Source organism: Solanum lycopersicum, chromosome 8 (genome assembly GCF_036512215.1).
Source record: "Solanum lycopersicum chromosome 8, SLM_r2.1".
NCBI lineage: Eukaryota > Viridiplantae > Streptophyta > Magnoliopsida > Solanales > Solanaceae > Solanum > Solanum lycopersicum.
In genome coordinates, this window is record NC_090807.1 from 54642752 (window position 1) to 54658884 (window position 16133).

General features: G+C 30.8%; 1 protein-coding gene across 1 annotated transcript; it reads left to right on the forward strand.

Moving 5' to 3' along the window:
- Positions 1 to 4512: 4512 nt before the first annotated feature.
- On the forward strand, positions 4513 to 13870 carry CBL10 (calcineurin B-like 10). The gene is made up of 9 exons (NM_001252116.2): positions 4513 to 4622; positions 4695 to 4869; positions 4965 to 5047; positions 6348 to 6407; positions 6978 to 7086; positions 7182 to 7234; positions 8262 to 8342; positions 8423 to 8535; positions 13289 to 13870. Exons 1-9 carry the CDS (start codon positions 4599 to 4601, stop codon positions 13362 to 13364), a joined length of 774 nt encoding a protein of 257 aa, NP_001239045.1. The 5' UTR covers positions 4513 to 4598; the 3' UTR covers positions 13365 to 13870.
- Positions 13871 to 16133: the final 2263 nt, after the last annotated feature.

A 16133-nucleotide genomic window follows, 5' to 3' on the forward strand; every position in this document is an offset into this window, starting at 1 on the left:
GAGCAGGAGAATATTTTTATTGTATAATTATAAGTGTATAGGACGAAAATATATGTACTTGCATGTGTATATACAATTTTCTCATGTTTTATAAAACGAAAACACAATTTATACATTTCGCTTCTGTTTGTATAAGTGAGAAAGGCGAGGGTGTAGAGCGAGATTTGCGAGAGTGGCAGCGAGATCTGAAAGAGGGGAGAGATGGGAACAAAAATATATGTATTTATACAATTTTCTCTGCTTTATACAATTAGAAACAATTTTTATACACTTGTGTTTGTATAAAAAATGAGGAAGCGAGCGAGAGATTGGAGGAGAGTGGCGAGCGAATAATTTGGGAGAGAGAGACTCCTGACAATTTTTTTGTAAACATTTGCTATGGAACACAACTAAATCAAACTCTAGCTACTCCATTTATTTTAAGTTATTAGTTTACTATTATATACAATTTTCCCTTTTAATTATTATTATTATGGGCCCAAACACCACATGTCCTTTTCTAACTAGTTACATGTCACGTCATCACTAGCTTATAACACACAATTTTTATTTTTAGTTAATCATGAGAAAATGTTTAATAAGTATTTCTTTTTACTAATAAAAATGTTCAATAGAAATAATCTAAAATAATGTGTCCAAAGTAAAATTTACAAACAAATTTAAATGAATACAGATTACTTAAGCTTAAAATAAATTAAATCTAACCTGTTTTGCGGCGGCCTTTGTTGGTTCCAACTATATTAATAATTTTGATGATTTGGCATTTGCTTTTGTGGCCACCTCTAGTTTTTGGATTCTTTTAAAATTAAAATTTCTCATAATTTTTTATTTTAGAAAAAGTTTCCGCTAATTATTACTCCTTTTGTTCATATCATAATTTTTATTTTTAAAGTCAAATTATAAGAATTTTGACTAATATTTTAAGATATATTATATAAAAATTATAATTTATAATATTTTTAATATTATTTTTAAATATTTTAATTTTTTATTTCAAATATCAAATTAGTATAATCTAATTTAATTTTAAAAATTAATCGAAAGAAAATCGCAATATGACCAAAAAAAATGGTTGAAGGGAGCAGTAGTTTAATTATGATATAGGAGCAGTAGTTTAATTATGATATATTTGCACAACTACTCATTAAAATCATTCTTATTTATAATAAAGAATGGCTCTTTCTTGTGGCTGTATTTCTTTTATACCTAAAAAGAAATCATTGTAGTAGGGTCGCTTATACATATATTGGAATAAAAAGAAATTATTGTAGTAGGGTTGCTTGTATATTTTTTGATTAAAAAGAAATCATTGTAGTAGGGTCGTTTGTACATTTTTTTATTGGTGGGTGAGTAGGGATCGTTTAAAATTACTAATTCAAATAAGGGAACTTATTAATTTATTGATAACTGATTTAATAATTTTGGTAATGATTGTAATTTGATAAACTATTGGATTACCTCTTCTTAACGGGTAATCCAAATTTTTGATTTAAGATTTAGTTTTGTATTTTTATTTTTTATGTTTTAGATTTTCTATTATTCTAAAATGTGTCAACGTTTGCATATGTCTAATTTACAATATTTTAACTCATATACATGGTTCATTCAATTTGTCACCTTGTTTTAAAGATATTTTCAATAATTTTCTTGTGTAGAATCTTAACGGTTAAATCAATAACAAATAAATCGATAATGGATAAACCAATATCTTAAAGGTTCTATAACAATTTAACATCCATTTTTACAAACTAATAACTAATAAGTAACTTCAAAATCGAATCAGACAGATTGATATGCAGCTCTATTTGTGAGTAAAATAGTTATTTCGTAGTAATTTTTATTGTAATATCATCTTAAAACTTTCGAATAATATATTGTCTAATTTCTTATAAAATGGTTACTCTTATCTTTAATAGTTTTTGGAACTCACAACCATAAATTATACTTCATTTTTCTTCTAAAGAATAGAATATAATTTTAAAATATTATAATCATATACATTTTGAAACTTCATCCAAAATTGACTTATAAAAGATATTTCTGAAAATGATCAAATGATACCTTAATAAATTATCACACCAATCAATTGGTGGAAACCTTAATAAATCAGTAGACAACCTTTAACTATCAAACAGTCTAAACTCGTGTGTCATGCATGATAAGCTTTTGACTCATACATTATTATTATTCTATTTTGTTAGAAACCTTAATAGACGATAAAAAATTGGGGTTTGCCGCAAACATTCACGTTTTGTATTGTTTTATAATATAATATTGTATTATATTTTTTTAACAAATATAACCTTTTAAATTAATTAATTTATTTTTCATTATTAAATAATATCATATAACAATAATTTGAATGGTAAATTTAAAAAAATAGAATATAAACATAATTACTATAAAAAAAAAAAGGATCAAAATCATAAGATACTCCCCCCATTTAAAAAAGGGAAAATTGTATAAAATAGCAAACTAATAACCTAAATTAAATTGAATAGCTAGGGTTTGATTTAATTGTGCTTCATAGCAAACATTGACAAAAATTTGCCAGGCGTCTCTCTCCCAGAAGTCTCGCTCGCCACTCTCCCATTCTCGTCTCTCTCGCTTTATACACAGAAGTGTATAATTTCTGTTTCTGTTTTGTATAAAGCGAGAGAAAATTATATATACACATGCAAAAATGTATATCTTCATGTTATACACTTAATTATATAATTTACAAACATTTTACTTCAAATATTGCAGAGAAAAAGGCCAAAGAATTATACAATTGCGAATTATACAATTGCAGTGAAATACAATTTTTTCTAACTTTATACAACAGAAGTGTATATATTGTGTTTCTGTTTTTGTATAAAGCGAGAAAAACATATATCTTCTTGCTATACACTTATAATTATGCAATATACATACATTTTAATTCGATTCAACTGTATGCAAAGCTAATTATACAATTGCAGCGAAATAGGCCAGCGAATTATACAATTTAGGCCAGCGAATTATACACTTTTATATGTATTGCGAATTATACAGTTTTTATGTTTGCTATGGAGCGCAATTATGCAAAGTTTGCTATATTATACAAATATGATTTTTTTTGTTTGCTATATGTGAAAGTTGCCCTTTAAAAAATGATGGTCTAGTTTGATTTGGAATGGAGTTAAAGAAAATAAAGAAAAAATTTTAATTTGTGGTTCAAAATTAGAGTTATGTCAAATGTACTCAAATGTCTTTTAATCTTGCAGTCTTAAACATGTGACGTGAAAAGTTAAAATTAAAGTATTGCCAAAAAAAAATTAATTATTTTTTTTAAACAAACTAAAAAAAAAATAGAAATATTTTTTTTTGAAACGAAGGAAATAATTATTTTTGTCATTATATAACAATAAATTTAAACAATTTAATATGATAAAGCAACAATGAATATAAACATTAAATTGAACCTAACATTACATTATACATTAATATAAGGCCAAATATATAAGCAAATTCCTAAACTTGTTGGGTTTTTTCTCTCATGTACTTCAACTACTTCATTTTTCTATTGAATCATTGAATTCCCATAATTTGTTTCCTTTAAACAAACAATGTTGTCTGATGTGGAACCAGATTTATGAGGGGTATTGCTAGAGGATACATATATTGTTCCACAACTCATTAGTCCAATTGATTGTGAAAATGTTCGAGAATAATTGTGTTTTACTTAAGTCATTTGAACACATTAGAAAACAAATGAGACTAACACGGTTTGTATTCATTCCTTCAATCAAAATTATTATAATTCGAACACAATTAAAGGCATTTCCAATAGAAAAGCCGATCAAAATCAACCAACAGTGTTTTAAAGGAATAAATTATGGGTGGTTCAATGATTCAATAGAAAAAAATGACTTAATTAAGATACCCAAGGGAAAAAACCCAACAAGTTTAGGAATTTGTTTATATATTTGGCCTTAATATAATATAAGGAGACGTAACAATCATTAGAAGGTGTAAAAGTATGTGACTCATACTTTTTAAATAGAAAAATAAATATGTAAGATAATATAAAGTTTATTACGTGAACCACCTTAACACTTGCACAGTCGTGTGGATCTGATCTTGCACTGACATTAAAGAACAGTGCGTTTAAATATGATTAAAAAACATACTTATACGACTAATTAATGTTTTCTAATATTAATATTAAGATTCTGTCCATATAAGTAAATTTTAGTATTTAATCATATTAATTAGGCGTAACATGCTCGTTTCGATATTTATCAAAACACACACTTTTAATTAAATAATTAAATTTAAATACGCCCTCATCTATAGATAATATAACAAGTGTCTTATAAAAACTTTTAATTTAAAATTAAAATAATATTAAAAATATCTCTAAATTTAATAAAAAATTAATAATAAATCAAAAATGTATTAAATTCAATTAATCTAATAAAATAAAATAATATTTTTTGAAACAATAATTTGTAGTATTAGTGTTCTTCTCAATTTTTTTCATTTAATAGAAAAAACAATTTGATCATTATGATTCTCTCTCCTCTCTGTCTTCTTTATTGGTAAATTTGTGAAACGAAATGTGATACGAATCAATGGATTCCACTCGAAATTCTCTGGTAAATTGCAACAATTCATTTAATTTCACATAGAATTCTATTTAATTTTCATTTGTTTTGTGGATTCTTCAGAGTTGGAGTTCTTTGACAATCTCAGAGAAAATTTGTGCTTCATTTTTCCCCATTATTGCACTCATTGAAGCTTGTATGTATGCTGTTTCTGGTTGCTTCGAATGTCATTACCCTCCAAACAAAAAGTTCAGTTACGAATACACGGACCTTGCTCGACTTGCCGGGGAATCTCGATGTAATTAACATTCCATTTTTTTTTTCAAAAATTAAAATCTGATTTGGAACTGTATAGGTTGAATCATTTTTTGGTGAATTTTGATTTTTTTGCAGTTAATGTGAATGAAGTGGAAGCATTATACGAGTTGTTTAAGAAGTTGAGTTGTTCAATTATCGATGATGGTTTGATACATAAGGTGATTTGTCCTTTTTTTTTTAGGGTTTTGCTTTTGTTATCCGTCTGTTCCAATTCGTAATTTGTGATAAGTTTTTTTTTTTTTTTTTTTGGATATTAGTGCACTTAGACTAATTCAGTATATTTAGCAATTTTACAAAAAAAAATTACATATATTGCAAATTCCTTTCCAAAATGATGAAATTTTTTTAAAAATTACTCGGAATGTTGTTTGATTCTTGTTGATGATGCTTACTGTTAAAGTTACTTTATATAAAAATAAAGAAAGACCAATCTGTTTGATTCTTGGAATGAAACTAGGATGACAGTATTACTAATATGCATGTAGTTTTGCTAGAGATAGGAAAACTGGTACAAGGATCAAGACTATTAGTTAGTTATAGTTAGAATTACTGTTCAATGTAAAGTTGGTCAGAGTTACTGTTCATTGGAAAGTTAGTTAGGATTTCTATTAGATTTTGTTACTCGTTCTTTTGAGTAGTTGTATCCATTCATACGAGCATATCTACGATTGTAATAGTCATTGTAAGGCATCTTTTGAAGTACAATATCTCTTTTTTTGTCTTCTAATATTTCTGTCTCCACTAAACTCTTGATTTTCCTGTGTTAGCTTCTTAGCTTCCTCAAGTAGTCTCATGTATTAGCCTTTTCACAAATCAATTGTGCATCAGAAACCCTCTTGTCATTTGTTGGATATGTGGAATGGAGTGTTGGAAGTAAAGGTGCGCCCAACAAGGCTTGCTTTCGGGTTTTAAGTTTGATGTAAGGTTTAAGTTGGAGAGGAGGTCTGGGTTATGAGCTTAATTATTGGGTGTGGCTGAACTTAATAAATTCTTTGCAATATGTATTATTTATTTGTGTGTGTTCTATCTGCTGACATCGTAATATATCTTATCCTGAAAATTGGACGAGTCTTCGTACAAAGAGAAATATGTAGGTAGAGATTTGTGCAATTTTCAGTCCTAACCTTTCAGCGACATCTATCTCAACTTTTATCTTCATTTTCCGTGAAGTTTCACCTTTATGTTAGACATTTCTGGTCAAATGAAGGAAAGAGAATGAATATTAGTTTTTTGAACCTTTCTTTTCCTCTTATTTAAGTTCTTTCTTCATCTTCAGATAGATGATAACAGTGTTCTTATTCATTTTTTACAAATTTGCATATGCAGCATATCACTTTTTTGCAGTTTTAAGATCCTTGAGTGGTCTTTTCCCTTCCTCTTTACTTTTTCTTACTGAAGTATGTGCAGAGTTTTGAAACTATTGTCATGTTATATTTATCTTTTGCTTTCTTTTTCCAGGAAGAGCTTCAGCTAGCCTTATTTCAAACTCCACATGGTGAGAATCTCTTTTTGGACCGGGTAAATGCACTTAAACTTCTGTTGCTAGTTCATCTCATGTTCTCTCTTGGGATATCTATCTCCATTCCATGAGAACAATGCTAGCATATTATATATGATTTGTGTTAGATTTGAATATGCTAAACATGCTAATTAATGCACTTTGATGTTTCAACTGAAAAAGATGGTTTATCTGATCGGTCTATATATGAACTGCCAGCTTTGGGGTTCTTAATCGATATGAATATGTCACATAACACATTACTATAGTTGGCTGTCCATGTCATTTATCAGCACATTTAGGTGGGTCAGATGGATCAATCATCTGAAGTTTTCCATATTCTATATAAGTAGGATAGTTATTTGTCAACTGTGCTGTTAGCTTTGTGGTTCTTTACATGTGATATCTTGTTTGACTGTATTGAGGACAAGCTGCTTTCTAATAGTTGAAATATATATCAGGGAAAGCTTAAAAATGAGGAAAGAGTTAAAAGAAATCTGCCTTGCATCAACTTGTCTGACCTTAATTTCTTTATGAAGAAATTGTCTTTAGTTTCATGTTGATGAACTTTCCAAGTTCCTTTTCTGCAGGTTTTTGACCTTTTCGATGAAAAGCAGAATGGAGTTATTGAGTTTGAGGAATTTATCCATGCACTTAATATCTTCCATCCATATGCTCCAATAGATGATAAAATAGACTGTAAGGAGTGTAAACCATTCTTTTAATTAATAGTTGTTCTATTCAAATCATCTGGTGTGTGTAATTCATTGTGATCACTTTTTTTTCTCTTGCAGTTGCCTTTAGGCTGTATGATTTACGACAAACGGGGTACATTGAGCGAGAAGAAGTGAGTAATTAAGTTTGACAATTTCTGTCAACAGCTTTGAAGTTCTTTTCTTCTCCAAAGATGTGATATTACCATATGCTTTTAAAATAACTACCCCTTCTATTCGAATCTAACAATTGCTGATAACATGTACTATTAGTTTGCAGACACTAGTGTTTTAAGTTCTATTTAGAAGTACTGGAAGCGAAGGAGAATAAATTTCGCTTACGTATTGCAGGCTATAAACTATAACATATGTTAAACGTAGAAAGTTGATTGATTCTGAAACTGAAACTAGAATATAGATCTCACTGATGATGTCTCAAAAAATACTTTGGATACAAAATGATTTGTTAAGTCAGACGGGAATGGTATTGTGAAGTGATTGATCATAAACTTAGACTGCATTATTTATATAGGAGAATATAATACTACTCTGAGTGTAATGGAAGTGGAGAAGAGTGAGCACAAGGTTCATACAGAGTATTGCCCCACAAGTAATTTACTTTAACTTATTAAAAGTTGTTACAGCTGATATATACAAAGCACAAGCATTGAGATTGACAATATTTTGGCTGCAGTGACCAGTTCTTAATAGCATTACATGCTTAGAAAGCATGTTTTTAACTTGGAAGTTTCTGAACTCCTAGTTTATGTGATCAGTTCCCTGGATGATACAATGCTGATCAAAACCTGATCAGTTATCCTTCTATTAAGCCAGAACAAACTCATTTTTTTTCTTCTATTGTCAAATAAGTGCATTTGTTATAGAAGTGAGTATATTGATGCAATAATGGTAAAAGGAAAGTAAATATATGGATGTAACCATTATTGTAGCTAATTATTATTTGTGCAGATGTTGATGCAATAAAGGTTGAAATCCAGAGATAGCATTTAAGTTTATGTTAACTGAAAGTTCATTGGCAGAACCCTGTGCATAGCTAGGTCTATGGTGTAATCTACTTGCAGTGTGCTGTGTTAAAGTTGATGTCAGATTTATTTTTAGATGCATTTATCCATGAATTGATTGGAAAGTTTCTTCATTTAGGTTAAGCAAATGGTAATTGCAATTCTGATGGAATCTGAAATGAGGCTATCTGATGAACTAGTTGAGGAAATTATTGATAAGGTATGCGTTTGTCAAGATGAATCTTTTCTCCAAACCCATGTCTGCTTATCATAATTTTTATGTCTCCGTCTTTCTGATAGACATTTGCTGATGCTGATGCTGATGGGGATGGCAAGATTGACAAGAAGGACTGGAAAGAGTTCGCTATCAGATACCCATCATTGCTGAAGAACATGACTCTGCCCTATTTGAAGTAAGTAAACTGTTCTTTTGCATCATGGCTACTGTGCTTTTATTATTGTTGATTTAACCACCTGATAATAGATCTAGATCTGATTCATTTCCTCTTGTTGCTGTTTTCTGTTTCTCTTTCCCCACACTTGTTTTGTTAAATAGGAAAAGGGAAAACTGAAGAGAAACTAAACCTCCCACCTCCAACCCCACCCCCACCCCTCCTCTCCCTCCAAAATCTGGTGTTTTGAACCCCAATCAAAGAAAGAAGTAAGCTTGTGGTAGGATGGTAGCTATTCATTATTGTTGGCTGATAGAGGATATTCTTGTCATCAAAGATATGATCCTATCAAAGATGTGATCGTTTAAGATCTTAGGATAATTGTGGATATCATTACTCTGATTTTTCTCTTAATGTAAAATATATATGATTCTGTATAATCCCTGATTTCATGGGATTTAGGTGGTTCTATTCCATAATCTCTTATGTATATATAAAGCCATGTAATATGACATAGAAATATATGTATGAAATTATTCAACAATCTTATTCCACATGGTATCAGAGCTTTAGGCTTATTCCTGACCAATTTTTTTTGATGACAAGGGAAACCCGCAGTCGCTACCCTTTGGGTGCGCACAGGGTAAAAACTCCACTCCTATGCAATAGCTCGCAAATCTTATAGGAGAGGTAACTCGCACTAGGCAAGCCTGGTGCACAAGCTCGACCCAGAAGGCAAACCCCTTGATTTCGCGGGCAAGGGGTTTCAAACTTGAGACCTCCAACATGGAAGTCACAAGCTCAAACCACTGGGCAACCCGAAGGGTATTCATGACCAATTTTGTTCATCCTACCTAGACAAAAACCCATTTTTGCTACCATGTCTGAAAATGGTACTGCCGCAAACATTCCAGTCTCTGAAAATGTTTTTGCAACCGTAGAGAATAACTCTATAGTTTCAACTAGAGATTTGGAACATTCAGCTTCAATATGTAGTTGTTCATCGGCTTTCACAAGTATTTCTTACTCTTTTATTACTTATGTCTCAGACAAACTTTCTCCAACGTGGGTGGTTGATTCTGGGGCAACTTATCACATGACCGGTCTCTCTCATCTCATCATATCATATTCCCCTTGTCCTAGCTATAAAAAAATAACTATAGCTGATGATTCAGTTGTCACTGTAGTTGGTCGAGGAGACATACTACTTGGAAAATCCTTGATACTTAAAAATTTCCTTCATATCCAAAGTAATCTGTAAATCTCATTTCTATCTAGAAACTCACCAAAGATTACAAATGTCAAGTAACTTTCTTCCCTTCATATTACTTATTTTGGATCAGAACACGAAGGAGATGATTGGGCGTGCTAGTGAGAAAGGTGGTCTTTATTGTTTGGATTTTCACAATGGTGAATATATATCTAAGAATTCCTTGTCTAGTTCATTCTTGTCTGAGTCTATTATGTTAAATAAAGAGAAAGTATGGCTTTATCATCGTCGGTTAGGTCACCCTTCCTTTTATGTAATCAAAAGGATGTTTCCATCTTTGTTCAAAGATTTGATTGTGGAGTCTTCTTTGTGATGATTGTGAAATTACAAAACACAAATGTAGTTCCTTTCCAATTAGTCACAAAAGATGTCAAACTCCATTCTCTCTTATTAATGATAACTGGTGACCCTCTCCGACTCCTAATATTTCTGGTGCTAGATGGTTTATGTCATTCATTGATGATTGTACAAGAGTTACGTGAATCTATTTGCTAAAGCAAAAATCTGATTTCAGTCAAATTCTTCCTACCTTTTTTAATATGATCAAAACCCAATATGAGGTGCCAATTAAAAGATTCCGATCAGATAATGCCAAGGACTACTTTAATTAAAACCTCTCTTTTCTTCCAAAAAGAGGTAATTATTCATGAATCTTCATGTGTCAATACTCCTCAACAAAATGGGATAGCAGAGAGAAGAAATGATCTGTTACTTGACATTACTAGATCATTGTTGTTTCACAAAAAGGTGCCAAAACAGTATTGGGGGGAAGTTGTCCTAACTGCTGCACATCTTAGAAACAGAATGCCATCAAGATTTCTGAACTTTCAAAGTCCGATTGATACTCTTAGGAATTTCTTTCTAAATTAGGAAATTTCCAATAAATTGGTTCCTAGAATCTTCGGAAGTGTTGCCTATGTTCATATTCATTCTCAAAATAGAGGCAAAATTAGATCCACGTGCTCTTAAGTGTGTTTCCATAGGATGTTCTCCTACTCAAAAAGGTTACAAGTGTTATCAACCGTCATCTAAGAAATTCTTTGTTTCAGCAGATGTCATATTTGATGAGAGTGAATCCTTTTTTAATCATTCTTACAATCTGGGGGAGTCATTGAAGGGAGAGGAACCTCTAGACTTGTCACTATTTGAGTTGTCTATTTCTAGTCATGCCAAATTCTTGCCTGAGTCACCATTTGTTCGGTCACCTGAGTCTATGAATCCAAACGAACCCATTGAGTCTCCTAATCCAAATATAGATAATGGAATTCTAGAAAATAATCTACCATTGCAGGTATTTTCCAAAAGAAAGAGACAGACTGATCAAACTAGTCAGTTGCAAGCATCTCCTCAGGTTACTACTTCTAATACCCATCCTAAACCTGCTGAACCGTCAGAACCAGCAAACTAAACTGTTCATGAAGTAGAATTTAACCAACATAATGACCTTGACCTTTCCATTGCACTCAGAAAAGGAATTAGATCTTGCACACAACACCCTTTGAGCCTTTTCATGACATAGCAAAATCTATCCCCAAGTCATAAAACTTTTCTCTGTAACCTCCACACAATTTCTATCCCCAGAATTTTGTCTGAAGCATTAGAAAATAAAAAACGGGAGAAAGCTATACAGGTAGAAATGGAAGAGTTGGAGAAAAACAAAACTTGGGATATTGTGAAATTACCAAAAGAAAAAAGGTTGATCGGGTGAAGATGGGTGTTTACATGAAATATAAGTCAGATGGGTCCATGAAAAGATAAAAAGCACCTTTGGTAGCAAAGGGTTATACACAGACCTGTCGAATTGATTATTTGGAGACCTTTGCCCCGGTTGCAAAAATGAATACAGTGAGAATCTTATTATCATTGGCTGCGGTTTTTAATTGGAACCGGCAACAATTTGATGTAAAAATTGCATTTTTACATGGAGACTTAGATGAGGAGATCTATATGGAGGTGCCACCTAGTTTTGAAAGCAAGAAGGGAATGGTGTGCAGACTGAAGAAGACACTTTATGGATTAAAACAATCACCTCGTGCATTTTTTGGAAGATTTACAAAGGTTATGATCGAACTAGGGTATCAACAAAGTCAAGGAGACCACACCTTGTTCATAGGACACTCAAAACAGGAAAGGTGACAATATTGTTGGTTTATGTGGATGACATCGTAGTAACAGGCGATGATTCAGAGGAGATACAAAATTTGAAAAAGTGTTTACTCAAGGAATTTGACATCAAAGAGCTTGGAAAAATAAAGTATTTTTGGGGAATCGAAGTGGCACACTCAAAACAAGGAATCTTTATTTTCCAACAAAATTATGTGCTTGATTTGCTGTAGCCAATTTATGCATGATCCTAGAGAAATGCATCTTCAAGCTGTCAATCAGCTTCCACAATATCTCAAAGGAAGTCCAGGAAAAGGAATATTATTCAAAAGAGGAGGAGACATGGTTTTGGAGGCTTATACAGATGCGGACTATGCTGGTTCATTAGTGGATCGAAGGTCAAGTTCAAGATATTGCACTTTCTTAGGAGGAAATCTAGTGACTTGGAGGAGTAAAAAACAAAATGTAGTAGCTAGATCAAGTGCAGAATCTGAGTTTCGATCTATGGCTATGGGAGTTTGTGAGTTGTTATGGTTAAAGATAATCCTTGATGATTTGAAGATAAGATGGGAAGGACCTATGAGACTATATTGTTACAATAAATCAGCAATAAGTATAGCTCATAATCTTGTACAACATGATTGCACTAAGCATATTGAGGTAGACAGACATTTCATTAAGGAGAAATTAGATAGTGGACTCATTTGTACGCCATTTGTATCTACAAAAGATCAGGTGGCTGATGTTTTAACAAAAGGATTACCAAACAATGTGTTTCAAGATTTAATAAGCAAGCTAGGAATGGAAGATATCCATTCACCTACTTGAGGGGGAGTGTTGGCTGATATAGGATATTCTTGTCATCAAAGATATGATCCTTTAAGATCTTAGGATAATCGTGGATATCATTAATCTGATTTTCTCTTAATGTAAAATATATGATTCTGTATAATCCCTGATTTCATGGGATTTAGGTGATTCTATTCCACAATCTCTTATGTATATATAAAGTCATGTATATGACATAGAAATATATGAATGAAATTATTCAACAATCTTATTCCACAATTATGTCTTTTGAATATACAAAATATTATGGACATCCTTTATTATGTGTAATCCTTTTTCTTTGTTCTGTTGCCTTTATGAACTCTCTTTTGTTCGTTGGTTCAGTTGCTCAGTCAAATTCTCTTCTCTCACTGGAAGAACATTTTATATGCACAAGGCCAAAAGAAAAATGTTTCTACTGTGCTGTTTTGCTTCCTTCTTTGGTAGCAAACCAGAGAAAACAAAACTTTTATATGTTCTCTTTCTACATCATACTGTACTTTCCATGAAAACTGTTGCGTTGATTAACCAAAAACCTCTAAAAATAATGTTTTCTTGTGCTTCATTTTACAGGGACATCACTACTTCATTCCCAAGTTTTGTCTTCCACACACAGGTTGAAGACATTGAGAAAATCCATTTGTTGTGACAAGTTGTGCACTAGCCATAGCGAGGAAATATGATCGGGACAGGGAACTCTGTTAATCTGGCTAAATGGTTCGTGTCATCCCTAGAAATGTCCTCCATTACAAAAGGGAACATGTTGATCATCAAGTCTAAAGCAGCAGCCAACAGCTCTTCTTCTACTAAAATGGCTTAAGCTGTCAGCCTGTTATAAGCATCTCATTCATTTTCAGAATCAATCTTCAAAAGTCTATTGTCTTAGATGGTGATTTAAGATGATCGATTGATAAATCATCACATGTATTTCTGCCTCAACCTAGCATCTAGTTACTATTTGCAGTGTACCCCCAAAAAAAAAAGGGAAAAAGAAATTGCCGTGTATATAAATTTTTACCATGAATTTGTGTATCTGGTTGTTATCAGTTTCCAATTCAGTGATTGATGTCCTGTTTAGATTGTTCATCTGTTAAGGTCCAATCTTCATACTGTACTTATCCTTTCTTTTACTGAGGAGATTTATACTTTGCTGCATATTGTAGGGTGTGTTTTTTCTGATCTGTGTTTGGATGGATTAATGCTCAATATATGAGTTTTCCATCTTCTGTTGCAATGCAGAATGCTTCCTTGGAGAGAATTGTTCAAGTTCAGGAAACAATATTATATTTTGGATAAGATAAATTAGGCTATAACTCAATAAAACCTTCAGATTGGTGCTCTGGAGATTAATTTGAGGAAACTTACGTAAATATACTATAATAAAAAAATATTTATCATTTATAGCAATAATATTTTTTTTCACTTGATCACTTTTAATTCGTTTATAATACACGTTTAATACATATTGCAAAGAATAATTTATTATTCACATATAATATAAATTTTAATGATGAATAATACATTTATCACACATTTTAATACACTTATAATATAAAATGTGATAATTTTTTACCAAACAAACATGATATATTTCAAAAAACAATTATAATTCACATATACTGCATAAATAATTCACTTTTAATACATATTACAGATTTAACAAAACATTTCTATAAATAGTAATAAACAAAAAATATCACTAAATCAGTAATTATTTTTTAAAATGTATTAATTTATATAATTTTTCCTTAATTTAGCCTGGGATATAACTTTATTGGAAAGAAATTGGGTTGGATTTGATAAAAATCGAGGTAGATTGGGCTTAATGTTAATTTTAGAGAAAAATCCATAAACAACTATAACTTGGAGCGTAATATCATTAGCAGCTATAATTTTGACTAATTACGAATTATAGTTACTATTTTGGTATTCCTCGTATACATGATATTAGTATATACTTTAGGCCATCTTTCGAGGAAACCTTGAAGTACTTTGTAAAAAGAAATAGACAAAAGGTGTTAGTTCCCGGAATATTCTGGATATCGGGGATGGTGTAATATTGGAAAAATTACATGGAAAAATAAACTTATATCAGAAATTACTTAAAATAGTTATGGTTTGCTTTACTTATCATTCGCCTTTTACTTTTTGTCAGTATTATCAGTTTAAGCGTGCCTTTTTTCCCCTTTTAACCCCCGTTTCACACGTTACTTGTGAGACTCTGCAGATTTTTTCTTTTAACTTTTTTTCACCATAAATTTAAAATTTCTACCTTTGCCTCTCAAGTTGTTCTCTCAGATTTTCCAGGTAATTATTTTTCCGATTTCATGCTTATTTCATTATCTTGTATTTTATATTACTGCTAACTTTTTTGTTCTTTTTCAGTTTTTCTGTTTTATACATCCAAAATGAAGAAAAAACACCTTCTAAGAGAATCATTAGAGTTATACAGTCGAATCAACAATTTTTGTATGATTTTCCATCTTTTTCTTTGGGTTTAACTCAGGATGTCGAAGAAATTTCAGGATCCATGACTAAATCTTGAATTAATCAACAAGATCGTATGTCGAAATTTGGTAATACCCCATTGAAGATGCAGGAAGTCATGCATATTGCAAATTCAAAAGGAAAGACAAAAAAAAGTGAATAAACATAAAGAAGACAAATCTGTTGATGTTTTGACTTCAGCGAACAAGCGTAAAGTAAAAGAGATTGCATCTACAAGCATTAAACAAGACAAATCAGTTGAAGTTTTGGATTCAAAAAAGAAGCGTAAAGTAAAAGATATTGCATCTACTAGTAATATAGAAGATGCCCAATCTGATTCAATTGAATGACTACATTTTGAAAGAATTGAGGTAAGTTGTAGATGTTTTAAGTTCACATCTAAAATTGTACGCATATCTTAACTGTTTGAATATATTTGTATCTCTATATACAAAAATGAAATTCTATATTCAAGTTGTTGTTGCATTATTTTGATATTTGTGTTATACTTGTTGATAAATTATATAAATTATGTTTTAATTGTATTCATATTTGTATAACTTTTTATATATATATATAGATATTCACTTTGTATAACTTTGAATTTGTATATAGATATTTACTTTTTATAACTTTGTATTTGTATATAGATATTCCCTTTGTATAACTCTGTATTTGTATATGGATATTCACTTTGTATAACTTTGTATTTGTGTATAGATATTCATTTTGTATAAGTCCGTATTTGTATATAGATATTCACTTTGTATAAGTCTGTATTTGTATACAGATATTCACTTTGTATAGTTCTGTATTTGTTATACAGTTTATGCTATTTGTCTTGTATAATTATATATTTGAAATTGTATAATACATTTACATTATTTATTAGGGAGTACAATTTTTTCTCAAGGAAGATTCACTTTACACA

Coding starts and splice junctions, on each gene's coding strand:
- CBL10 (NM_001252116.2), top strand. CDS start 4,599: ATGGATTCCACTCGAAATTCTCTG. Junction 5,048..6,347: donor ATGATGGTTTGATACATAAG/GTGATTTGTCCT, acceptor TTCTTTTTCCAG/GAAGAGCTTCAGCTAGCCTT. Junction 8,343..8,422: donor TTGAGGAAATTATTGATAAG/GTATGCGTTTGT, acceptor TCTTTCTGATAG/ACATTTGCTGATGCTGATGC.